General features: G+C 42.2%; 2 protein-coding genes across 10 annotated transcripts in view; one reads left to right on the top strand and one right to left on the bottom strand.

Moving 5' to 3' along the window:
- The window catches only part of SEPTIN6 (septin 6), a 53,479-nt gene extending 48,884 nt beyond the window's left edge, over window positions 1-4,595 (bottom strand). For all 4 annotated transcript variants that reach the window (XM_063431931.1, XM_063431929.1, XM_063431932.1 and 1 more), the window contains exon 1: window positions 4,487-4,595. In XM_063431931.1, the coding sequence (XP_063288001.1) occupies window positions 4,487-4,516 (30 nt within the window). In that variant the 5' untranslated portion in view covers window positions 4,517-4,595. The remainder of the gene's footprint in view (window positions 1-4,486) is intronic.
- Window positions 4,596-4,701: 106 nt separating this feature from the next.
- SOWAHD (sosondowah ankyrin repeat domain family member D) lies at window positions 4,702-25,930 on the top strand. Of its 6 annotated transcripts, none has more exons than XM_063431933.1 (3): window positions 4,702-4,805; window positions 18,390-18,586; window positions 24,242-25,930. In XM_063431933.1, exon 3 carries the CDS (start codon window positions 24,415-24,417, stop codon window positions 25,348-25,350), a length of 936 nt encoding a protein of 311 aa, XP_063288003.1. In that variant the 5' UTR covers window positions 4,702-4,805; window positions 18,390-18,586; window positions 24,242-24,414; the 3' UTR covers window positions 25,351-25,930. The 6 variants fall into 6 exon arrangements, with proteins under 6 accessions (XP_063288003.1, XP_063288005.1, XP_063288009.1 ...); XM_063431935.1 differs by having other exon boundaries at window positions 18,390-18,616; XM_063431939.1 differs by lacking the exons at window positions 4,702-4,805; window positions 18,390-18,586 and adding an exon at window positions 18,321-18,343.
- Window positions 25,931-27,196: the final 1,266 nt, after the last annotated feature.

Here is a 27,196-nt window from a genome sequence, read left to right as displayed (position 1 = left end):
CCCTTCTACTCGATTCTGAGGCTTGAAACAGACGTCTCAGAATTGGTGCTGCAGATATTTTATTGTATAATACAAATGGAGTAAAACCCGGTTTACCACAATTGCACAAACTGAGTGGGGGCTTCCATTTTAGGTCTTCAGTGAAAAGGCATTTGATGCAAATAAACTCAGACTACCAGTGCTCCCGAGCAAATTACGCTAACCATTTCCAGGAAACTGAACTGTGAAATGCGCTGGTTATCTATGATGTTGACAAAGCCAAAAGTGCATTTACAACAGAGAGAAGCAAGTGTTTGCTTACCTCATTGGCTTATTTCACCCAAACAAAACACTGCGGAAGTAATTATTGGGATGAAAAATAAAAGAAAATTGTGGCAAACAAAAAAACACAACAATTTCTGTTTATTACTACAACAATAAAATCAGGCAAAACTTTTTTGTAAGCGGGGTGTAAATGAAATACTTTGTACTTATCTAGATGTCATATTTAATCCCTTACGTGGCCATCAGTGGATCACAGCCACCTAAAAATTCCCAATTATTTTAACTACCTTTATTCACAGGTAACTTTCTCCAACTGTTACTTTAAAAACACAGGGAGACTTATCCTTAGCAAAGTGGTGCAAAGTTGAAAACACTGAGTAATCACCAATTGGAAATATGCAAGATAAATCAGGTTATAGATATGGGGTGAGGAATGTCCTGCAATATCATTAAACGTTTCAATTCACCTACAATACATATGTAGGTTGTTCCACACTATTTTTAGATTCTAATTTTGCAAAGACTAATCAGGCGTGCTGTAAAAAGAAAAAGGATGTCAGATTTCGAAACTGGATCGAAGCATGACTAGAAGCAGCAGTCAAAGTCACGTAGAGTGTGTGTTCTAGCCAATGTTGAAGTAGCAGGAATGAAACAGTTAAACACAGTATCAGGCCCTTTCACAATCTAAAAAGCTAGCAAATTTGATTTTCCTGTGAACTCCTATGGATCACAGGCGCTGTACGCTATACTACTCTGTCGTTCCACATAATGTCAGCTCTAATGGGCAGCACAATCCATATTCAGCCAAAGGCAATGCTAATATTTATTTACTGCTAGGTCCTCTTCCTGAACTAATTCAACAGAACGCCAAGGTCGCTGCATCAGAGTAACAACCAGCGCAGGACTTTCCAAAGCTTAAATTTTACAGATACCAAATATACAGCACGTTTCGAAAAGATCACTCGACTATGCAAAGTATGAGACAACAATTTGCTAAAATCTAGGTTTTACACTGGTCCATAGCAAATCTATAGGCGGCCCACAATACTGTACTGAAAGGCTGCATAAAGCAGGATACATGTTTTAAAACATGCCTAACCAATAATGTGAAACCTCAACAATGTTAAGAGGAGAAATTGTATTTTTTAGGTAAAAATAGTTGACTTGACAGTATTTTTTTTACTTTGAAATTTTGGCCTAAAAAGGTAAACATCCCTTGTCATTGTCCCCCCAAATTTCCTTATTGGCAAGATTAATTACTAAACTTTGAATGGTCAGGAAATTACCAAGGTACTGCACTAATACTGTACTAATGGTCAGGAAATTACCAAGGCAAAAATTGCAGATTTTGAAGAATCTTCCAGGTCAACTATATTTCTAGCTCAACTATTTTGGTCTTAAATTGGCAATAATATAATTAATTCAACTGACAATTCAATATACTTGACAATACAGTGGAAAAAGTCAATTTTTTGTTAAACGGTCACTATTGTCACCCAGACCACTTCAGCTCAATGAAGTGGTCTGGGTGACAGGTCCCTCAGGTTTTAACCCTTCAGATGTAAACATAGCAGTTTCAGAGAAACTGCTATGTTTACATTTGGGGTTAGGCCAACCTCTAGTGGCTGTCTTCCGGACAGCCAATAGAGGCTCATCTACAACGCTGGAGGCATATTGCTCCATCGCACAGAGCGTCCCTCAGGGCACTATAGTGTCAGGAAAACCGCTTTGTTTTCCTAACAATATAGTGATCCTTTAATAAATTCCCAGAGGTGAACTTCCCGTAATGCCTGCATTAACCAAACATCTATAGCAAAATAAAGTTTCAGTTAATATTAGCAGATTCCACATTTTGACAAAGCTAATGCTGAGACCAAATACAGCAACCTCATAAAAATCATCATCTCGTACTCTGAATTCAGAAAGTGCAATCCCTTATGCATGTTTATTTTATTTTTTTGGCACGAGGACACGGGAGCATTGTTATAAGAAAACAAGGAAACCCTCTCATAGAAGAGTAAACACAATATAGTATATAACAACACGTTATTCTTGACAGCAGCATGGTAGGGACAGAGAATAATCTAACATAAAATCCTTCCAATGCTCACGAACATGTGGTTCTTTATTTCCAAACATTGATATCTTATGACGATTCTATCGAAACAGGTTTGCAATCAAAATTATTTTACTGGTACATTACCATAACAACAACAACAATTTATTGGAGCGGTTATAGTTCTATAAGTGAAGAGATGCCATTTCCATTTTCTGGAAACCACTTGGAGTCCTCTAAAAAAAAAAAAAACGTAAGGGTCTCTCCTTGGCACCCATAGCCAGTCCATCTTCAGCTGCACGGATAACGCAGAAGGAACAAAATGGATGAGGTTAGCTTCAAAACATGTGACAAAAGGAGAGGCGATGGGACTCATATATAAAAAGCACCATAACCACTACAACAAGCTACAGTGGCTATTCTACTTAGAGATAAGCAAAGATGGTACTATGCCAGAGGTATTTCATTCATTTGTTGCAATAAAGAAATTTAGATCTTAAATGTATTTTTATAGAAAGAAAAGAACAGTGAACAGACATGGACTGTTTCCCTGATAGCCTGTCCCAGGTGTTATACAAGTTTCTCCTGATACGCGTTAGCCATTGCTAACTTTATATCTACAAGTCTATTCAGTAACCCCATACAGGCCAGACGTAAAGAGGAAATGACTCTAGTGAGATTTGTGCACACCAAAAGCAGGGCACGTAAATATATTTAACTCCTGCAGTGCCACATGCACAGCACGGGCTTCCCTTACCCCCATTATTTTTACAGTGCATTTCATCCATAAATATTTACTGCTTTTTTTGGTACCAGATAGTCTATTTTCTGTGGTTTTCCCATTATCATCCTTATTACGGCATATAATGCAAGGCAGAATAGGTGCATAACAATCACATAGTATTCTCAGTTAGAAGTACATAATTGAGAAGATACACTACTTTTAAAGCACAAATTGGAATAGATATTGAACACTCGCCGAACAAAAAAATTTTCAGTAAAATCTGATAAACCTACCCTTACTATGTCTGGTTTACTGATTAGTACATAACTAATTATTTGTAACATAATTATTGACCAATGATTTCAGGGAGTGACAGCTCTTTCTAGCACATACTAATGTGGGTTATTAAACTTTTCAGTATAATGTTATGGCATACTTGCTGTACGAAGTTGCTTAGTCTAAATTTCTCTGTTATCGTAACATTAATATATTTTACAATTCACCATTAAAGGCAAGCAGCATAAACGTTTAGCAGATATACAAATGTGATGCTGGAGATAAAAACAGCAAAAGGGTTAGCCACTTGAATGCACTTGTTTTGAGTACAATGCACAATCCAAAAGCACATAAGGGGTCAAACACACATACATTTATGTGGGTTTGCAATAACTCTGGGTCATTACAATAAACAATGCATATGTTGACCATTTGGAAGAACACACAAATTGCTTGACACAGAAAAAATGAATTATTAGAATTGGTACATTTGAGTTTGTAGTGACATGAGCTGGAAAATACAAGCAATTTTTTTTTATTTTTAAATGTGGATTTGGAAAAAAATATTCACCAACTGAGCTATAGCCCCAGCTTCAGAGATTCAGCCTGAATCTTACAATTCAATTTATTATAGTTTGAAGTAAGGCGAATACACTCCTAAAATTAAATCAGCAAAAAGGGAAAGAAAATAAAAAAAAAACATGTGCCTTGTGCAAAAATCTCCAATGCAACTACATTGGCCTTAATTCGGCAATTCAGTTTTCAATTCACTGTTTAGTAAATAAGCCCTAATGTCTCCTTAACATGAAACAGACACAAGTCTGGGTATAACCATCATCCTCTGCACAGTACCCTACACTGCCAACGCCCTGCATGTGTTGTTGGTCAGCAGACCACCTGCAGGATGATGAGAATTGCAGTGTACCCCAGCTGGTTGTTCACCCCCCCACCCCCGGCCTGTGTGTCTGGGTCCGTAGCCCAGCATGCTGTGTGTACAATGGGGAAGGTAGGAGCTGTCTGTTAGCAATACAGGAGGAGGATGTGCAGGGATACAGGCTGCCCTGGCACATGTAACAGATAGAGGTACCCAGTGTGAGCCATTATTATCCAGCAATATACAGACAGTCCATCACTGGCCATGCAAGGACCCCCACCTCCATACTCACCATCTGCCGAGCTATCTCGGTAGCCGCCATGGTCAGTCTCTCAAAGAAACTGAACAGGAAACCGACAAAGAGATACTGTTACAATCTGGCGCCTACCAAGTGCAGGAGGTAGGGGGAGCCCAGCAGCCGGCACTGCTCTCCTCTTACAATCCTTAGAGAACGTCACGGCTGATACAATGTGTCCCCGCGCGCAGAACGTTCTGAGAGCCGGGGCAGGGGCTGAGATACCCAGGGGGGGTGTGGAGGGTAGGAAGAGGAGGCAAGTAAAAAGGGCTTCTACACCCTGCGACCAATGGGACCTTCCTCTCTTCAATGAAACGTCTGGAGAATTTGACTTGGTTTTGGTGTGAGGTTTGAGACGTGATGTGAAATGATGGGCAGACAGAGACAGTACCAGAACCAGACAGACAGACAGTGCGGGCTGTAATAACAGCTAGGTATACTCACTCATTTATAAAACAGGTACATTGGGCAAACAGATAACACAGATATATACATATATATGTGTGTGTGTGTGTGTGTGTATATGTATATATATATATATATATATATATATATATATATATATATATATAAGAAATTATTATTTTTGGCATTTATATAGCGCCAACATAATCGGCAGCGCCTGTACAGTTTTATAGAAAAAGGAATGTAACAATAAATGAGAAAGTAACAAAATATTACATGAACAATAGGTTGATGAGGACCCTGCTCAAATCAGCTTACAGCAGGGCCGTCTTTAATTTGGATTGGACCCTGGGTAAGCATTTACTTGGGCCCCACTGACTACATATAGATACGCACAAATACACTACCTGACACACACACGCAGATACACACTGACCGCATATAAATACACACAAGAACATACAGATACACACAGACTACATATAGATACACTGACACACACATAGACACACACAGATACAAACACTGGCATGCATTCAGATACAAAGGTACACACACTGACTTCATAAAGATACACTGACACACACACTGACACACATACAGACACACAGATACACAACCTGACACACATGCAGATATACAGATACAAACACTGACACATACAGATACACACACACAAACACAAATGGACAACATACAGATACAGAGACACATTCTGACAGACGTACTGACACAGACAGCCATACTGAAATACACAGACACTGACGGACTCACACACACAGACATACAGATACACTGACAGACATACCGGCACATATACACACAGACAGATGGACATACTGAAACACACATACACTGACAGACATATTGACAAACACAGACATACAGAACCACACGGACACTGACAGAGTCACACATAGACATACAGACATTCTGGCACACATACGATGGGCCCCCATAGTTTGTGGGCAGAGGGCAAACGGAGCAGCTGTCTTGGGCCCCCCAGCAGGGACAGAGCCCGGGGCAGCTGCCCCGTTTGCCCCGCGTTAAAGACGGCCCTGGCTTACAGTCTAGCGCAGGGGTAGGCAACCTTTGGCACGCATATTGAGCAAGCATATTAATAACAACATAGTAAAATAGTACAATAGTATAATGATCGAGAGAGCAGGTATAAAGAGAAAATATATATATGAGTAATACAGAGCAAGAGTATATGTACTATACAAACTAAAGAAATACAAAGCAAGCCTTTAATAACAGGGTAATACAGAACAGGCATATCTAAAACAGGTACAAAGTGCAATCATTGGCATGGTTATTCACTACTAAATCATAAAATAAATACATTTGTAGATATATAAAATGATATATAAAATGTATAAAGACCTAGTATGCAATGTATTGTAAATACCTCGTGTGCTTTTGCGCTATTTCCATTACATTTTTTTATATTGTTTGAGCAGAGAAGATGGATCTGATCATATTGCAGGAAAAGCTCTGTTTTAAGGAACTGAAACAGCCCGTGTCGTACGAGTTTGTTTGTTTTTTCGATGTGCTCTTAGTCCAGCTAAAGTATTGTTTGAGCAAGGCCTCACTACTGCTTATTCTAAGTCAAACTTCTGTTGAATATACTAGGAGATCCCAATGTACAGTGCTGCAGAAAATGGCGCTTCATACATAATAATAATAATAATAATAATAATAATCAGTTTCACTATATATGTTATATAGCCACTCCTCGCTCTATCAGTCTCTTTCTGACTCTTTACTCCTCTCCCCCAAGATCTAGACCACACGGATTCCTCCCTTCGTATTTCAGGATCCATCCTTTCCCCCTACATTAGTTCTTCTGTTTCTCTCCCAGCTGTGTCTCTCTTTCCCTCCTCCCCACCCGCTTCCCCTTTCTCCTCACCACCTGAATCCCATGCTTTGTTTCACTGCACCCAACACTTTATCCTTCTTTTGTTCTCCTCATCAATCTACCTCTTTCTGACATACGTTCCCCAGTCACTCGATGCTCGTTTCAGTCTCAGACACCTAAGTGAGAGAGCTGGTTGGATTATCACTTCAAGGCCCCATAACAAATGCTGCATAGTGAGGTAATTCTGAACGTGAACTGTCCTCTCCTGCTATATTCTTCCTCAATATAATGGCCATAGATTTAGTTGGGGTAAATATGTTGATATATTCCTCAGCATGTCTCCACTACTAATGTCAGAGAGCAGGAAGTCCTAAACTAGGAGCTCTGTTAGCTCTCCTGAGCCAAGTCCTACAATGTAGTGACCAGCTAATGCTCTCAGCCAATAAGGTGAGCTGTACATTGCAGTGATGAGTTAATGCTCCCAGCCAATGAGTTAAGCACAAACCGTGCCAAGAAGTACGTGAATAATAAACCTTGTGTTTAACCCAGTATAACTGAAGGTATCATTAGACCATCAGACATCCATTTCCTATATAGACCTCTGCACCTGACATTAGAATATACAGGATTGTTAGTTTTTGAGCTGGTAAATTCCTAAACTGCTTGGATTTGGATGAAGGTATAATGAGTACCTTAATGTGTTCCACTACTAGTAACTGTACATCTAATATGTAATAAAGTGTTGGGGGTTAGTTCTAATATGAACTGCAATTCATCCAATCGCATGATCATCTAAATTCACTAATCACGAAACGCCATGGATGAGCTTGTTCATTTAATTAAAAGTTCCATCCAAATGCCAAAAAGAGATCATTGACAGGGATAAAAAAAAAGGTGATTGGCCGCTAGAGGACAGCCACTAAGCCTTAATTTTATTCATAGTTAAAGTGAGGGAACAGGTGATCATTGGCGAGAGAAAAGGGAGGATCAGTAAAGGACAAAATCTGTATTGATAAATATTTAAGAAAGAAACATTTACAATGTATTACGGCTCCTCTTCTTTTTCTGACTATTGGTACTTTTTCTCACTTGATCTGTGACCGAAATGGTGGGAAAATGCGCCCATCAGGGTACTGCCAAATATATACCTAATATTATATTATATATATATATTACAGTATATTAATTGTTACATTTACACATCCTTTTGGTTTGTCTGATTTATTTTCTTAAATCATTTTGGTGGACAAAACTACCACATGCACAAAATACGTCCATCCCTACGTCCGTTACTAATCTTGGCATTCCAGGCCCTCATTTCTACCAAAATGTACATGTTTAATGCCAAACAATAGCTTTGATGCAATTTATTTTGGATTTCCAGAGTAAGGCATAAAACAGTAGTTCTTAATCCCTGGTTCAGGAGCCAAAATTACATCCCTAGGCAACCGAACACAATAAATGGTTTACTATAGGTGCTCGCCTTCCTCAATCTAATTTAATGGAATTGAACTGGCCTAGAGAAACCCAATGGTAAGAACTGAGGAGTAAAGTAGAATTATTTGGTTAAAGAGGGACTATTTCTTAGAACCCTGAATGGAAGTTGCCCATGAGTGCAGAACGTCAGCGACAAAGAAAATATTACAAGGACTCCACCCAGTGGACGTTTTTATTAAGACATTAAGCAATTGATTCCTTACAGCCACAAAAGAGTTCCATGTTATTTGACTAGAATGTGCATCAAATAATATTTTTTTATGTAAGAAAAATTGTTTATTAAACATTTATTTGTGTAAAAACCTGAAAATTTGGAAATACAATACCAAATTTTGTGCTGTAGTGGCAATAAAACATTTACCAATATCGTAAATCTGCATAACCTTTCTCTTCAACCAGATAGTGTAAGTAAGGACATGCCATATATTTCCATGTATAAGACGCCCCATGTATAAAACAACCCCTTATTTTTTGAGCCCAACATTAAGAAATAAATATTTGAAACATCAAATAGAACAACTTTGATATTTTTGAGGTGACTTCTGATTCTCATGCCTCCCCTGAGCTACAGTACTCTGTGAAGTTGATGGCACCATAGTGCATGGTTGGAGACTACAGCTCCTTCAATACAGCAGGTGGTGTGAGAGCGTCAGTATTCCATCTGCTCCCTGATCCCCATTTTCTCTCCAATATATATAAACCACAAAGCAAGACCTACCTGAGGTGGAGCATACCTTAATATGGCTACTACTTTCTCTGGCTTTCCAAAGCTGGGTAGATCTTGGCTAGGTGTTGGGATCAGAATGCCAGTGAGGACCGGGATTATCCCCCCACCCCCGGACCAAAGTGGGTAGGGTGGGAACAGGGCTTGGAACAAGCATGCTTCGGATCAAGGTTGAGGAGCGGCCGCCTCCCTTTCCCTGAGTGTATCTGCAGGTCGCAGGTAGTTTGCTATGGGCTTCATCCGCCTGCTGCGGGACAAAAGGTGCCAGAAAATAGGCAATATGTTTCCCAGGTCTGGGATCAAGATTGTAGCCAAAACAAGAGTGAGAAAGTCCAATTTTAGGCTCGATAACAGGATTTCCCTGAGGAGCTCCAGCACCATGCGACTGTCCTGGTCGGCTGTAAGGCCACGCCCCAAGATCCCCTACTTTTGAGTCCTACCTGATTTATATTTTGTTTAAAGGAACAATATAGTCCCCTAAATTACTTTAGCTAAATAAAGCAGTTTTAATGTATAGATCATTCCCCTGCAATTTCACTGCTCAATTCACTGTCATTTAGGAGTTAAATCACTTTGTTTCTGTTTATGCAGCCCTAGCCACACCTCCCCTGTCTATGATTGACAGAGCCTGCATGAAAAAAAACTGGTTTCAATTTCAAACAGATGTAATTTACCTTAAATAATTGGATCTCAATCTCTAAATTTAACTTTAATCACATACAGGAGGCTCTTGCAGGGTCTAGCAAGCTATTAACATAGCAGGGGATAAGAAAATCTTAATTAAACAGAACTTGCAATAAAGAAAGCCTAAATAGGGCTCTCTTTACAGGAAGTGTTTATGGAAGGCTGTGCAAGTCACATGCAGGGAGGTGTGACTAGGGTTCATAAACAAAGGGATTTAACTCCTTAATTGAGCAGTGAGGCTGCAGGGGCATGTTCTATACACCAAAACTGCTTCATTAAGCTAAAGTTGTTCAGGTGACTATAGTGTCCCTTTAATGTAGCATGGTAGCATGTTTGTTCTTTTGACACGTCTGCTAATCTCACTCAAACTAACCAGTGAATAGACTCACTGGACTGTGTTTACCTAAACATGTTTTTGTTTGTTTTTTTAAATATCAAGATTAAAAAATTGTGTCATTGGGGCAGAGCCTGACACCAGACCGGAGCAGACGCACACTCTCGGAGTTCCAGGATAACTCACTGCAATCCGAAACAATCAGGGATATCCCGTACTAACCCCGGGTCACACAAGACGCCACGGAGCCCGGAGGACCCCACTGCTACTGCCGATGCTGTTTTTCCAGACGCCCGGTTCCAAAAATAAACGCAGAGACGGCAAGGCCTACCAGGCGGGTGTGAGGCCACAGACCACAGCCGGAGAATTTTGGCCCTGGAATATCACAGACCTGGAAGACTGGCACCCCGGCGCACTGAGCTCAGTTGAGATGGGGAGCAGGTCCCAAAAACCACCCCAAAGCACCCCGAAACCGCAGCACGACATAGGTCAAATGCTACAGGCCCCAAGCGCAATGACCCCCCCCCGTGAAGAATCCCCACTGCCCTCAGAGGAGGGGGAACCGCAGGACAGCCCACACCCCAGTCCCCAACACCCCACACAAGCAGGGAGGACAAAAGCCATTACACCGGCCTCTAAACAAGACATACAGGCAATGCTGACAGACCTGCAACAGAACTTGAGACAAATGTGGGAAGCAGATCTGGCAGTACTAAAGCTAGATGTACACGCAGTGTCCTCACGCACCCAGGCGATAGAAGACTAGGTTAAGGGACTGAGGGAGAACTACCAAATAATGGGGGAGAAGTTGAGCCACCTACAATCCACACAAGTGACAATGTCCAGACAAATTAACTTACTAGACGACAGAGGGCGACGCAAAAACATCAAGATTAGAGGCACAGTGCCGCTGGAGGAACTACCACACTTCACCAGGCGCTTCGTGGCCGCACTCCTACTGACCAGACAAGCTAAGACTTTTCAATTCGACGGGGTCTACAGGATAGCCAAATCCTCACAGGCACCCACCTCAGCTCCACGAGACATAATACTAAGATGCCAATCAATGTCTGACAAACTGGGGCTAATGGCAGCTACAGAAGGAAAAACCCCTTTCGAATTTGAAGATTGCAAACTCTCCTTCTTTCAGGACTTGCAGGGCCACACTGTTATGGCGCAAGAGTGTGCACCCAATTACCAAACAACTCCAAGCGGCAGGAATAGCCTATAGGTGGTCGACCCCAGGGACCCTCTGGATTACTAAGGACGACAAGCACTACAAAGTCACTGACCACACGGAGGGCTCAGCGTTGATGACTGCCCTAGGACTCCTGAACCCTGCATCAGCCCCAACGACACGGCTAGATCACGGCTAGATCACCTAACCGCGACACCTGGACCAAGCAGGGGCACAAAAAACTGAACAAACTCTCTCTGCATACAGTCTCTTAGGCTTTAGTTTAAATATTTTATGTTAACATTGTTCCTACTTTTACATACAGTTTGCCTTACCCCAACGGTCATGAAATGGGAGATAGGCACAATGGAGCTGACCATTACTGCTCCGGTGACCCCCCCCCCCTTCCCTGGGGTTAAAGGGAAATGACAGCAGCGCCGACGTAGTAGTCCTGTAACACTTCTAGCCTGAAGCCCAACGGGCGCGGCTTGACCCAGACGCAACGCGGCGACTTCCATACACCTAGACCCAAACCTCTCATAGTTGCACAATGGACCAGCGCACAAACGCAGCCGCCCCTACAACCAAACGACACCCTACAACTCCCAGAACACCACACACACACTGGTGTACACCAGTAACCACAATTTGAAGCGACAAGGGACCGGACCTAGCCACTATAGGGGGACACACAGAGTAACCCCGCAACCATCGCAACCCACTCCCCGTCCATACTCATCGAGGCCACAAGACACATCACACACTCATAACCTCGAGATACATGACTGGGGAACAGAAACAGTTATCAGACTTAGTCGAAACCGCCCATTCCCCTCCACCTACGGCCTCACAATACTCATGGTGATCTAATTAGACGGGTGTCTTTCACCCAAACAGTTTTACATCTCATTAGACCTATTGTAACTATAAAAAGTGTGTGACTAGAATCTCTGGGCATAATGTATATGATATTGTTTGACATATAAGGGCTATTGTGGCCTGGCACATGTACTTATCATTACACACGAAAAATAAAGATTTTTTTTTTTTAAAATGTGTAATTATAGTGACTAGCAGCACTGAACAAGAGCTCTGAGCAATAAGCTATATTAAACCTCTTTGTGGGACTTCAGAAACCCCCTGGCTGAATGAGAGTGCTCGAGCACGGCAGGGGAAACACCATGGGTTGCAAGACTAAAAAGCAGAAATCAGACAAGCCGCAGATAAATATCGGAGACTTACTGAGACAGGAGCATGGCGCAGCAGGGTCCGAGATGGCCTCCTCTCCAGAAACCTATTCTGAGCTTTCAGACGAATTGTCCCAGGAGGAAGACTTGGATGCCCCTATGGTCGCACACCTCCCGACTCCGGCATCTCCAAGCTCGTAGGATAATCAAACTGCATTGCTGAGGGCTGTCCTGGCAAACCACCAGAAGAATATTCGGACGGATGTGGTGGCAATCCACAACGATATTCAAGGCCTATCGGGCAGAATGGGAGTTCTTGAAAATGCCTCCAACGATCATTCACTACAAATTGCCACACTTCAATAGGAGATCGAAGAGCTACAACAGTAGGGTGAGCTAAATGCAGGCCACTTTGCAGTGATCGAAGATACAAGGCACAGAAATAATTTGAAAATAAGAGGTCTCAAGGAAGATATACTGGTCGCAGAGATTTCACACCTCCTGAGGCGGCTCCTAATTGCACTACTTACACTACTTACCCTTAGGTAAGGCAAATCAGTGGGGCCAGACAGCTTCTTCAGGGTGCCGAAGTCTCTCAAGGCACCGGCGGACGTACCCAAGGATCTTGCCGTCCATTTCCAGAGTGGCAGAGATAGGGCTGCGGTAATGGCTGCTGGCATGACATGGCAGAGGCTAAGTCCCTATTAACCACACTACACCTTCCTCAGGACTCTCTGTCGGGTACTTCGACTGAGACAACTACCTGAACATCCCACGGAGACAGCAATACCCTTTACCCTGCGCCAGTCCACACCGGACCGCTATGCAGCAGTCACTACCTGATATTTTGAAGGGGACAGTCTTCCCTGAGTCGACATATAGTTGCCTAAACCAGTCTACTCAGCTTACATTTATGTTTAGTTAGTTTTATAACCAACTCAGTAACCCCCCCGCCCGCCTATTGGTAACACAGAGCAGGATATAACGGGAATTTGCTTCCATGGGCTTTAAACCTTTAAGCTATTATTGCATCTGATGATGCCAAGCGATTTATACTTACCTTACCATTGAAACATGCAGCACAATATATAGTTATGCCATGTTAGGATTACCTGTGATGTTCCTAGTTTAGTGCTTCGTATACACACAAGTACAACTTTAAAAAAAAAAAATTGGGGAGGGAGCTAGCTCTCAACGGCATCGGAAGCACATCCCTTTGAGCTCCGACAAACGGGCACGAAAAAAGCCCCAAACCAGCTAAAATACAGGGTGTAATACCCCCCAACAAGCACCGGACGGCTCTACAAATGATGGGGAGAAAAAAAAAAAACCCCCGTCCGGATCGACCCAGATTCTGTGCCGATATCAGCGACCTCCTGAGAGGGCCACCATGGCGCGGGGAGAACAGACATGGCGGCAAACCTAGGAGATTTCTCCAACGAATCTGATGATTATTCCCTCCGAAACCTGCCCAGCCAGCATCCAAAGGGTCAGAACCGCTCACCACAGGAATACTAACCAGCCTCCATCAAAGCCTCTCCTCAGAAATCTCACAGGTGAGAGAAGACCTCAAGGGGTTCAATGGGCGCCTAAACGCAATAGAACAGACCACCACAACACATGCAGCTCACATTCTGGAGCTACAGAACCAGATAGGCACCCTCACTACAGCTCACACCACTCTGAGCCACCAGCTTGCAGCAATGGAGGACAAGAGAAGGTGGAAAAACCTGAAGATCAGGGGTCTCACAGACAATATCACACAGGCAGAACTGCCACACTGCCTGCGCAGGCTCTTCACAGCCCTTCTCTCTCCCAAACAAGCGAAGGGCATTATACTGGAGGGGATGTTTCGGCTCCCCAGGCCTCCTGCAGCAGCGGCCTCCAACACCAGTGACCTACTGGTCAAATTCCAAAATGGCCAAGATAAATCAGCCATCATGAGCGCAGTGAGAGGGAAACCCCCGTTCCGCTTTGAGGAAATGGACATTACCTTTTACTCAGATCTCTCCCGCCTGACCCTACAGTGGTGGAAGACACTACGACCTCTCACATCCATACTATCAATGAAAGGAATCAAGTATCGCTGGGGCTCAACACGAATGCTAATTATTCAGCACCAGAACACGGAGATCAAGGTGGCGGAGCCATCGGAGATAGAGGCAACCTGACCACTCTGGGCCTGAACCACACCGCAACGCCTGCACCGACAGCATGGGACCCGGCTAACACTGTCCTGTTTATCCCGGCAAACCGGAGCATACCCAGCCGGGCAACTACCTGACTCTGGCAATTATCAAGCTTCTTTTGTATATTTTTACTTAAAACCTTGCTTTTCCATTTTGTAAGGCACAGGCACCTCACAGGGCCAGCCTCACGCAGATGACCTGTTGACACAGTATAAGTTATACTGTTCGTATTGTATTCCCCTCTGTTTATGTTTCATGCACCCACTCAGACAACATGCTACATACCATGGAATGCACCGACAGCGGGGAAAGGCCATACCCATCTCCACCACCTCCCAGGCCTAAACGGGCCGAGACCGGGAACACTAGCTCCTTAAAGACCACCTACTGCCCCAGCTCCACACTAGTAACCACATACACCCACTCCACCAAGGGGAGCTGTATCCACACAGCGTCCAGTCTGCTCTTGACATACACCACAATACTTCTCATTCTCTGCTAACGCACCGCCGTACATGTCCTTAACACCTACACCCACTACAACCACCGCTCGAGGCAGGATTATGGCGGTAACAAGCCACATCACTATAAACAATAAAAACCACAGGCAACATCGATATCTTACCAAATGCATGAAAATGGTTAAGTGTAATGTTATGCTTTATTGAATGTACTACACGCAATGTCTATATCACGTTGACTGCCAAAATAAAGAATAATAATAAAAAAAAAAAATTAACGTTGTAGGTTGCTAAGCAGAGATAGGCCTTAGACTATTGAAATGTGCACACCTTGGCAAACTGCATATCCTCATTGATTTATTGTGTGACCAATGTATACCTATGACTTGAACCAAAAATAAAGAATTTGAAAAAAAGGCATCTCCCTGACATGGTTATATTTATCTATATAAAATGAAGCATAATAATTTAGTCTGTTATAAATAATAATTTAGTAAGTCTGCTATATATATATTTGTTCCTTGACGTATCTACTGTCTGTGAGCTTCAGCCGTGACATATCTCCTGTCTTCCACTTTTAGCCTCAACATATCCACTGTCTAACCGTTAGCCTGACTTTACCTCCCTTAATTTCCTTTCTGTAACAGTTGTTGTTAAGCAATGTTTTGTCTCCCCTATTTTGAGATGTTGTTTATTTACTCTTCCATCCTGGCACTGAGACATCTAATTACGAGCTTCACCTTTTTTTTTTCTCTTAGCTATGAAAAGCATCTATTTCCTGTCTGCTAGTACTATAACAACCTTCTCCTTAATAACTTTGGTCTGGTACATTTTCAAACAGTCGTATTGTGGTACTATGGTAATGGTCGCCATGAGTCAGGTTGTACAGGACTCTTCTGTGCTCTTAACAAGTACCCCATATTCTGAACTGAAATACAATTTTAATATCTTGTAGAATAGGGCTAGAATAGCAAGGATAGTACACGTTAACATTTTTACAGCCCAGGTACAGCCATCAGCCCAGACTTGAAAGCTGACTGTACATTTACATGTTGTATCAAGTCGATCTCCAAATATTGCCATTTTCTTTTTGAAAACATTGCTTGCATTTTCCCTTTTCTTACACAAGTTATTACCAAGGCACTTGTTCATGCGCATAACATTCACTTTCACTCTCTTCTTATCCAATCTCTTATCTTCTCCAATGACCATACTGCCCCCTACAGTCTGTAAGGAATATTGCTGCCTGGCTCATCTTCCTTACCTGTCATTGCCACATGTCACCCTGTTGCCAATCCTTACATTGTCTTCATGTGTGCCATAGAATCCATTTCAAAGACTTTTTGTTAGTCTCCAGTCCTGCAGCAATTGCATTAAAACAGTGTATCTCGAAATTTTCAGTAGAAGAACCCTTTTATATCTAAAATTATTTCACAAGTAATTTAGAAGGCAGGGCAATACATTTTATCGCACTAGGAAAAGATGCAGTTTGCCTCCCCCTGTGTATTCTACATCTCCGTTCAGGCTCTTCGCCCATATTTTTCACCTTTCTGCTTTCTCCTGTTGCCAATCTCGATCTTTCTCCAGGATCTTTCTACCCGGCTTCCTGCTAATTGTCTGGCAGTATATATTTTGCCCCTTACTACCAAGCAATTCTAACTGCCTCCCCACCAGCAGTACCAACAATGCAGAATGTGTGCTTTATTAATGTTAATTCTGGTTAACATTGCTTGTATTGATAGGCTGAGAGACCTGGATTAAATCGCACATTATTGCCATTCACATTGGATGAAATCAATAATAGTTGACTGAAGTCATCAAAGGTGATGGATGGTCTTTGAATGGTGGATTGTTCTCGATCTGCTCCCAAATAGTTTGACAATGAGCTAACAGACCTTACCCACAGACTATACACTGAGCTGTAGTGGTTTTATGGCTTAAACTGCCCTTTTAAACCCAGTCACCCAAATTAACATATTTCCATAGAGAACGCCTAGGTAACTTTCTAAGCTCAACCACTGAACCTTTAAAAATCGAGCTCCGGGGGAGGTGGGATGTAAAAGCAAAACAACAACAACAAAAAAATACAAAATGTTCTGCCACAAAGAACAGTATTGTGATCTTCCTTATTATGCTAGGATTTTCTTTCCTCCACGCAGTGTTTAAGAGCATTTACTAAACGTGCCTATGTATACAGCTAAGATCTACCTTTGATGTTATCTGGCTTTTATGAATGCATTGGGAGTGGTCATAGCAAACCTCTCAAAGGCTTAAGTGTGTTTTCCAGGTAGAAAAATATATATTATCACCATTTCCCAGGTTAAATGGCAGTTACAAAATATGCGTCAATCAGATTGATCAGTCCAGCGTGCAATGTGTCAATATAAGCACTGTTGAAATTAAAAGTGAATTTAAATCCACTAACCCTGGCTGACCCTAACAGTGCAGTAAGACAAAATCTATTATAATAATAACTTAATCTTTATTTGTTAAAGGTTGGTTTGATTTTCCAGAGCGTTTATTTATTTTATTATCTTTGGAAAATACCTTTACTCTCTATAGAACATTGGTTTCTGCAATGTATGAGGCTGCAGATTCCGTGCTAGGTGTGCCCAAGCACCTCAAAATACGGTACAGCTGACATTCTGTTGGGTACCCAGGGCACCTTTTGCGCCAGTTGTGGTTAGGTCTTTTAGTAAGCTTATGTTTTGTGAGTAAAGTTTGCTCAGTTGTAATTTCTTCTATGAATAAAAAATAAATATGTATTGTGACAAAATGTTCAATGGCTGTTGGTCTTTTTAAAAAAAATAAATATTTTTTTAATAAAAAAGCATACCCCAACTACAAAATTGTGAATGTAACTGATTGAAGGTCACTTTCCAACTGGCGGCAATAACCCATGACTGCTTTTAAGTTGTTGATATTATTTGTGCCATATTTTTGTAAAATAAAAATTGTTTTTGAAAAAAAAAAAATCATACCCTAATAAAAAGGCCCGCACACACCTATGATTCTGTCGCCATTTCATAAATAAACAGTATATAATATTTAATCATGTATGTTACTGTAGGAAAGCCCTTAAAGTGAAAAAAAACAAAACAAAAAACACCAGAATGCATTATTGGCAAAGTAATGATGTTAGGTTGTACAGAAGGGGTAGTAGATACATGCATGAGCCTGCCAGCATGGACAGAAAAAACTAAAATCTCTGGGAAACATATAAAAAACAGTCTTGCATGTAGAAACCTCCTACGATGCCATCTACTAGTTAGATTCACATGTAGAGAATGGTCGGAGAGTATTCTTCCAGAACCAATCTGTTTTATGTTATCATTGTAAGTATCATGGTAACTTAGATAAACTTTTTATTTATTCAGCCAGTTGCTGTGTCGGTCCAGGCTGTTTTCTCCAAGGACACGAAGAGGAAATAAACAATTACAGTGAGGTCCTTCACACACGACCTCTGTTTGTGGATTCCTGATGCTTTCTCCCTCGCTCTGTCTCAGGAATGCTGACTGTGCAGCAAGTCAACACACCAAACCTGTTCTGTTGGCAATGGCAAGGTGTTGCTGCTGCAGGTAAGAGCTCTGTGTGCCCTGCTGCTGTATGTGAGTATCTTTTACATATGGAGTATCTACCACTATTGTAAGTATCTACTGCTGTATATGTGTAGCTAGTCTGCTGGGTGTATCTGCTACTGTGTGTGGGAACTGCTTTATGTGAGAATCTGATTCTGTTTGTGTGTATCTACTGCTTTATGTGAGTATCTGTTGTAGGTATGCACTGATTTGTGTGTACCATAGTCTATGCAGCTGTATGTGTTTTGCTGTGTGTAAGTGTCTGTTCTTGTATCTGAGTGTCCATTGGTGTATGTGAGTATCGCTCAGTGTATGTTTGTTGCTGTATATGAGTGCACGCTGCTGTGTGTGTCTATTGCTGTGAGTTAGTTTCTGTTGCTATTTGTCACCTTGTCACACTCACTCTGTCACATTCATCCTGCCACAGTTACCCTCATACACACACAGTCACCCTCATACACCAGTACCCCCCTCCCCCACGCCCCCCTACCCCCACAGACAATAACCCTCATACAAATACAGTAACCCATCACACACAACACATCCTTACCATAAACTCACATCTCACATGTACACATCAAGACCACAAACAACCATCACACACATACACATAACGCACTGCATGCAGCTCCCCCACATTCATAATATGGTATGGGCGATATCGTGGTAATGTGACAACATATACATTATAAGTGGGACAATCTATATCTCTCTCACTCTGTGTGAGTGTCTCTTGCTGTGTGTGAGTGTCTCTTGCTGTGTGTGAGTGTCCCTTGCTATGTGTCTCATGCTACGTTTTAGTGTCTCTTGCTATTTGTGAGTCGCTAGCTATATGTGAGTGTCTCTAGCTACGTGTGAGTATCCCTTGCTGTGCGTGAGTGTCCCTTGTTGTGTGGCTCATGCTATTCTAAGTGAGTGTATCTAGCTATTTGTGAATCTCTAGCTATGTGTGAGTGTCCCTTGCTGTGTGTGAGTGTCCCTTGCTATGTGTGAGTGTCCCTTGCTATGTGGCTCATGCTATTCTAAGTGAGTGTATCTTGCTATTTGTGAACCTCTAGCTATGTGTGAGTGTCCCTTGCTGTGTGTGAGTGTCCCTTGCTGTGTGTGAGTGTCCCTTGCTACGTGACTCATGCTTTGTTAATGAGTGTATCTTGCTATTTGTGAGTCTCTAACTATGTGTGAGTGTCTCTTGCTGCGTGTGAGTGTCCCTTGCTATGTGTCTCATGCTACGTGTGAGTGTCTCTTGCTATTTGTGAGATTCTCTTGCTGTGCGTGAGTGTCCCTTGCTGTGCGTGAGTGTCCCTTGCTATGTGGCTCATGCTATTCTTTTTTTTTTATAATTCTTTATTTTTTCCATCTTGGTAGACATAGTGATAGCTCGTTAGCATATTAGCTTGTGCAGAAGCCAAGTAACATGTCATGCATTTGAACATTGTTATATAATAAACAACCATAGACACTGCACATTCATTGTAAGTCATATCTTCGTCACCGTCCACCAAGGAGTTTTGAATTAACTCTTAACAAACACTAACTTGTGTCCCGTTCTATTTCCAACACGTTTTTTTCACTAATGCTGACTTGTGATTTGCCCCCTTCTCTATACCACCTTTTTAAGATTCATTCATGTTTGGTGTGTTGTTGTGTTACTCTTTGGTGGATATAGTTGCGTGACCAGGTACCTACATGGTACATTTAAGTATACGTATACGTTTGTGTAATGCGACTTGCACAGTGTTATTGTCTTTGTCACAAGCCTAAATATACTGTTGTTGGCGACACATTTTGACATTTACACAGTAACCGGTTAAAGAAAAGAGGGGGGAGTAACGGATAGAGAGGGGAGGGAAGGGGGAGGGGATCCTCAAGCGGAGATCGGAGTTTCGTCTGGATTACACCGGCTTACACTCGGGGCAGGAATGGTAATGCCTCCTGTTCTAGTCTCAGTCTTCTCTGTCAGTGGCCTTCCAGGGTTCCCAAACCTTTTCATATGTTTGTATAGTACCTCTCACTTTTGCCGTGAGGTGGTCCATGACGTGGACCAAACCTTTTCATATGTTTGTATAGTACCTCTCACTTTTGCCGTGAGGTGGTCCATGACGTGGACCAAACCTTTTCATATGTTTGTATAGTACCTCTCACTTTTGCCGTGAGGTGGTCCATGACGTGGACCAAACCTTTTCATATGTTTGTATAGTACCTCTCACTTTTGCCGTGAGGTGGGTGGCTCATGCTATCTAAGTGAGTGTATCTTGCTATTTGTGAATCTCTAGCTATGTGTGAGTGTCCCTTGCTGTGCGTGAGTGTCCCTTGCCATGTGACTCATGCTATGCTAATGAGTGTATCTTGCTATTTGTGAGTCTCTAGCTATTTGTGAGTTTCTCTTGCTATGTGTGTGTGTCTCTAGCTATGTGTGTGTGTCTCTAGCTATGTGTGAGTGTCTCTTGCTATGTGTGAGTGTCTCTTGCTATGTGTGAGTGTCTCTTGCTGTGTGTTTGTGTGTCGTGCTGTAAGTGAATGCTGCTGTTGTGTGACAGTTTGTCCTGGCAGGTTCCACAGAATGGAAAGGCGGAAGGGATTAAAGAGGGAGGGTTTGTGGACTTTGCTCTGTCTTGAGTCTTTCTGTATATATTCAGCCCTGGAGAAAGCCGTATGTATGCCTGCTTGTAGTAAGTGATATTGGTGTGTACAATAAGTGGGTGATTTAGGGGCTTGGTGATTTAAAGTAATATCATACTAATTGTATTCCTATATTCTTATAGCTAGATAAAATAGAGTAACATTTACAAAATTATGACATTTGAATGTTCATTTGTATTTTGTGTGTTTGTGATTTGTTTAACTGTTTACGAATATAGCAGTTAGAGTGCAAGCTCTTGTGGACAGTTTATTCTTCACTGCTTCCCCTCATTGCTGCTGTGACTATATCTGTGATAATTTGGATTGAGATTCACCAAATATTGATGTTTTGTCTCCATTTCTTCTCTGGTAATAAATACAGTTTACTTTGCAGCAGTACATATTCCATTCTGTGTCTCAATATTTGAATAATTTGCTGATTACTCATTTGTTTCTCTGTTCCACTTCTCAGGGAATATGAATAGTTAAAAAGAGTGTATGTGTATATTGAATTATGTATTCCACTTTTGTGAATAGCATGGTTTGAATGATAATAGGATCATTCACACCACACCACATTTCATCCGTATTCCAGCTCAATTGTAACCATAAAGCAGCTCTCACACTGCTGAATAATAACTCTGATTATCCTCAGCCCTTGTGTCATAAACCAGATGCTGGATGAAGTTCATGGGAGTCATAGTTAAAGCACAGAGCTTTAGTTTATCTTTAGTTTATAGTCTCAGGGTGACCCACCACAGCAGATGTTTTGGACCTTCCTGCTATGCAGAAGCATGTTGGAGAGACAGAGTGGTTTGAATTGTCCAAACAAATTTTAATTTATTTTTTGTCAATCTTTCTTTTATTGAAGCATATTGAATGGGGTACAGAAACAAAGCGAGGGAAATGCAATAACAGTTTACAATAAAGGGTTAGTATATCGATAGCTTTGGACAATTACATTTCCTGAGTAATGATGCCTCATTTTTTATTTTTTTTTAAGTAGCGTTAACTTGTCGTGGAACAAAAGCATGTTGTAGCTAGTAGCTATGCCTATCCTGACAGACTATCAAAAAGTGACAGTAGACTATGCAATAACTTAGGCACGCGGTTAATAAATAGTATGAGATGCCATAGCAGATAAAACCAAGTGTAGTATCAGTAGGGTACTTGCTAACAAACCTTGTTCTGTGTCGTTAAACTATTTGTAGTATGGGTAAACAAGCTAGTCAAACATTTAGTCTTGCGTATAGTGTTAACAATAGTAATCAACATTTGCTAGTGTAGGCTGCTTAGATAAATTTAAAGGCATACTTTTCAACATTTTAGGCAGATTCAAATAATCCAGTATACATTTGTGAGAGTTCAAATGGGGCACAGAGGGCTGTGTGACAGAGGGTACTATGCCTGGCTTTGAGTCCTATTCTGTCTGGGGGTCAGCCGATGCCTTGTTGGGGCTGTGGTAGTCGGTGCAGCTGGTGTATTCTCCTTGGTGTGAAGGAGCTGACATCTCCTGGGCTATGCAGAGTTGCTGAGGGTACTGGGTGTAGCTCCAACAAAGCTGTGTGTCGGGTAAGCTGTGCCTGTCTTGGGCTGGGGTAGCTCTGCATGTTCCTTCCCGTCGCGGTCACCTCCCCTGGTCCAGCTCCCCTCCGCTTCGGTTGCCTTGTCTGTGGGGGTCTTATGCTCAGCTTCGGTGGCCTCCTCCGTAGGGAGATCACCTCTGGTTTTTTTTGCCCCTGCTGTGGGTGTCTGGAGCTCCGTGGTCGAGGTGGGTAGTAGCGTCCATGTTGCTGGCCTGGTCGGCGGAGCGTTGTTCGCCACTGTGGTTTCTTGCGCTTTTTCCGTTTGTTAGTTGTGCGGGGGTGGGGGTTATGCTTGCCGCTTTGTGTAGTAGAATATCCCCCTGTAACTGCTTGGTTTCCTGCAGGTAGGTAGGATAACTCGTTGTGTTGATCTCCCTCTGGAGATTGATTAGGTGTCGCTGCAATTAAAGCCTCCAATTTAGCCCAGAAGGCAGCAAAGGTGGCATCCAGTCGCTCCAACACATATTCTGCAGCATCTCCTCGTGTCTCCATGGGCTGCAGTAGGCCCTGCTGGTAGTGCAGAGGCCCGGCCGCCATCTTAGGTGAGTCAGCCGCGATCATGCGTCGGGAGGTGGAAGCTGTGCAGGGTTGATGGGGGCACCAGCCAGTGGATACCGGGATAACCCCCGCCGGTCCAGAGGGGGGGGGAAGGAGCATAGCTTCGGTCACCAGGGTCATTCAGGCAACGAAGGAGCCTGGAGAGCGGCCGTCTCTCCAGAGCTCAGGCTTTCGTAGGCCGCAGACTGCTATCAGGACGTACCGGGGTCGGATCAGCTCAAGACGAGTATCCTCCGGTGTACCGTGACTCCCTTGGTAAGATAAGTGCCTAGGTGAGTGTCTGCTAGGTGAGTGGCCTGGGTGTAATCTCGCTTTATTGGGGCCAGATGCAGGAGCTCTTGCCGAGCACGTCTGGTTCCCTTGGCAGTCAGACTCCGCCCCCCCAACAAATTTTAATTTAGATGTAAGTGAACCAATGTATTCTCCTGCAATTTAAAGAATACATAGATTTTTTGTTTGTTTGTTTGTCTGATTTAATAATATATACTCCTTTAACAATCACAATGCAGTCTACTAATATTCTATTTTGTTTTGTAGGTTTATGTTATATTCATGTTATATAATGTTCTGTCATAGTAATTTACACCATCAATTCCCTGTAGATATTAGAATAAAATTAACTTATTATATGGTCCTATGCTCATGCTTTGGGCAAACAATGGTGGCCCACTGTGGGATTATTGTATCCATTAGGTTTTTAGTTATTTTGTAATCTGTAGCCAATGTTCCTTGGTTTTCAGCACAATAACCCAATCCAGGCTAAGGGGGCAGATTTAGTCCCAAACCGATGTTCTCCACTCAAGTGCAACCCTTTGACAGTGGCATCATACTGCTACCGCTTTAAGAGAATTACATTGTTCCTCAATTCATTCAATATTTTTTTTACTTCAAGGAACAGAATCAGGAAGTTGCCCAGATCACATCTTGCAGAAGAAGAAGCTGCAATAATGCTTTCCGCTGGCAGAATAGTGCCAAACGAGCAAGAGGCAGGTGGAAGTGCGAGATTACAAGGTCTCTCAGTTTAAATGACTAAAACTGTGTCAAGCAACAGCAACTTGGGGGAAAATGAATAAAGAAATAGAAGCAGAACTTCAAGGCTGGCAGAACATCAAGAAAGACGTTGGCATTTTTAAACTGCCGAAATACAGGTCTACCAAGGAATCAAGCGTTAACACACAAGAGGGAGCTGTGGCCAGATCTCCCAAGATGAGGGAAGCTCGTAACATGAGTAGAGCGGAGAGCTTGAGTAGGACTCCATCCCCGGCCACAATGAGTAAGAGGAAGAGAGGCATACGAGGAAGTCTATGGAGTAACACAGGGTCACTGCCCTTTGGAGGAGCCTGGATTTCGGCTGCTAGTTTTGATGTACAGGATGGTCCGCAAATAGATTCTGGTATTTCTAGCCTGGTTCTAGACCCGGTGGAACATGCGTGGATGATTATGGCTGCAGAAGGCAACTATGAGGCTGTGAAGGAATCCCTTGAAGAAGATCCAAGTCTTTTGTATAAGAGGGACTTTGTAACTGGGTACTCAATAATCCATTGGATTGCCAAGCATGGCAACCATGAGGATCTTATTGAGTTGATGGGCTTTGCTCAAGGTAGTGGTTACCCACTGGATATAAATGCTCGTGCCAGCGGAGGACTCACCCCGTTGCATATAGCTGCTATACAGGGGCATGGCATGGTGATCAAGGTGCTGGTGGGTGCGTTCAATGCCAATGTGCATCTCAGGGACCAAAATGGGCGTAAGGCTTGGCAATACCTAAAACCAGGTACCGCTAGACAGTTTCAGGAACTGTTGGGGGCTCCTGAAGAAGAAGAAACTGGTACCTTTGGCTTAGCTACAATGAACAGCAATAACAATTGCCATTCAGTCAGTCCTCACGGATTGACACCACAGAGAGCGGACGAGGTAGACTTTCCATCTAGAATCACAGTCACGGTAGCACCTATTCAGAACCTATTCAGAACTGCCTTCAGATTCCTAAAGAAATGGTGACTAAGCACTATAACAAATACAGGTTATCTATTCATTTTAAAAAATATCAAGTGCCATTGTGTCTTTGGCAACAAGGGTGGGTAACCTGCCACAGTTCATTTCTTGCTGAGGGTGATTGTTGCTGTAGTCCAACCAAAAATGGGGACTGCAATTTGCACTTAAACACAATGTATAAAATATATGCAGGGGGAAATGTGAGCACTGTAGTATCTCCACGCACAAGACGTTTTTTTTTTTTTTTTTTTAAATAACTATGTATCAGCTAATGAATTTAGTGCAGTGGTGTACAATTAAAAGTGAACGCTGCTAGTTTTTAAGTGACAAATGCTATATCTGTGATCTTTAAACGAGAACTGTCACTTTCCAGGGTGTTTAGTATTATGTTTACTTATCTTCTATATTAAACAAACTGCATTTGCAAGGTGTGAGAAATAAAATTAAATTAGAAATCCACATTTCTTTATCCCGCAATGGGGTGCCTCCATGCTACCTCCATGTCAATCATTTTTACAAGAAATACAGATTAGAGCATAGTGCGCACACAAACAAAAACAGTTAAAATTTTACAAGGCTATTTAAAATCACCTATCTAGGGCAAACAAATATGGGATTCGGTTACACCATATGCTATATTGTGTTAAGCCCACCACTATGTCACAGTACCCCAATATCGGTGTGTCCTACGCTAATTTTAACATGGGAGATTGACATGCTAACTGCTAAACTTACTGCTTAAACAGCTTACAGAGACTCCTCCATTTATGCTTTCCTGTGGTCACCTCCAAAGTGACACCTATGGAGCATAAGTGGGGAGCTCAACTCAATAGGAATCTGGTCAGGATTCCAAACCTACACAGAAAGCAGCCATCATATGGACAGCATACAGAATATGTCGTTTTCTAAATTTTACAGATTTAAAAGGAAAAGGGCAAAAAGGTTAACACACGTTATAGGCAGTTTCTAATGTTTTAGTCCATAGTGTAGTTTCCAGGGAAGTGACTATTCTCCTTTAAGTGATATAAATAAGAATACATTGGCTGTATGTGATAATGATAATAAATCTTCAAACATGTGACTGTATGATCATTGAGTAATTGGGGCCATTAAGAACATGGACGTCTTATGATTTACTCGGCTATATGAGAATCATGCTAAATAAAATATGGCAGTGTTCAGCAATTACCTTGGATTGCACCACCTAAAAAGGAACACTTACATCAACTGTCCACGTGGTGGCCTCCGCATTACATGTGATTTAAGGTTTGTTTTATTATTTCAAAATATATTATTTGGAAAAACAAATCTCCAGCTGTATCCTTTCAGTTTTCAGCTCACCACAAATCTGTGTTTAGATATTAAACCAAACTGTTTTAATAAAAGATATATGTTCAGAATTACGGCCCAGCTTGTGCAATGGAGGGACAGCCATCTTTCAGATAACCAGGATTGGTATTGATTGTAATGTTATACTTAACGTCTTCAGAAGGTAATGTGGACTGTATCTCCCCTGATGCTTTGCCAGCATTTTGGATGTAAGAGCATTATGTAGTCCACAACATCTGGAGTGCCAAAGGCTACCTACCTGTGTTTTCTAGTAATGAGTTAAAGGGACACTATAGTCACCAGAAGAACTACAGCTTATTGTATTTGTTCTGGTGAGTACAATCATTCCCATCAGGCTTTTTGTTGTAAACACTGTCTTTTCAGAGAAAATGCAGTGTTTACATTACAGCCTAGTGATGACTTCACTGGCCACTCCTCAGGTGGCTGCTAGAGCTGCTTCCTGTGGCAGTGCAGTACTGCAATTTAGTGCTGCGTCCTCTGCATGCCGACACTGAACTTTCCT

This window comes from Pelobates fuscus, chromosome 9 (assembly GCF_036172605.1).
Source record: "Pelobates fuscus isolate aPelFus1 chromosome 9, aPelFus1.pri, whole genome shotgun sequence".
NCBI lineage: Eukaryota > Metazoa > Chordata > Amphibia > Anura > Pelobatidae > Pelobates > Pelobates fuscus.
The sequence above is the reverse complement of the archived record's forward strand: the minus strand, read 5'-3'. Positions and strand labels throughout refer to the sequence as shown.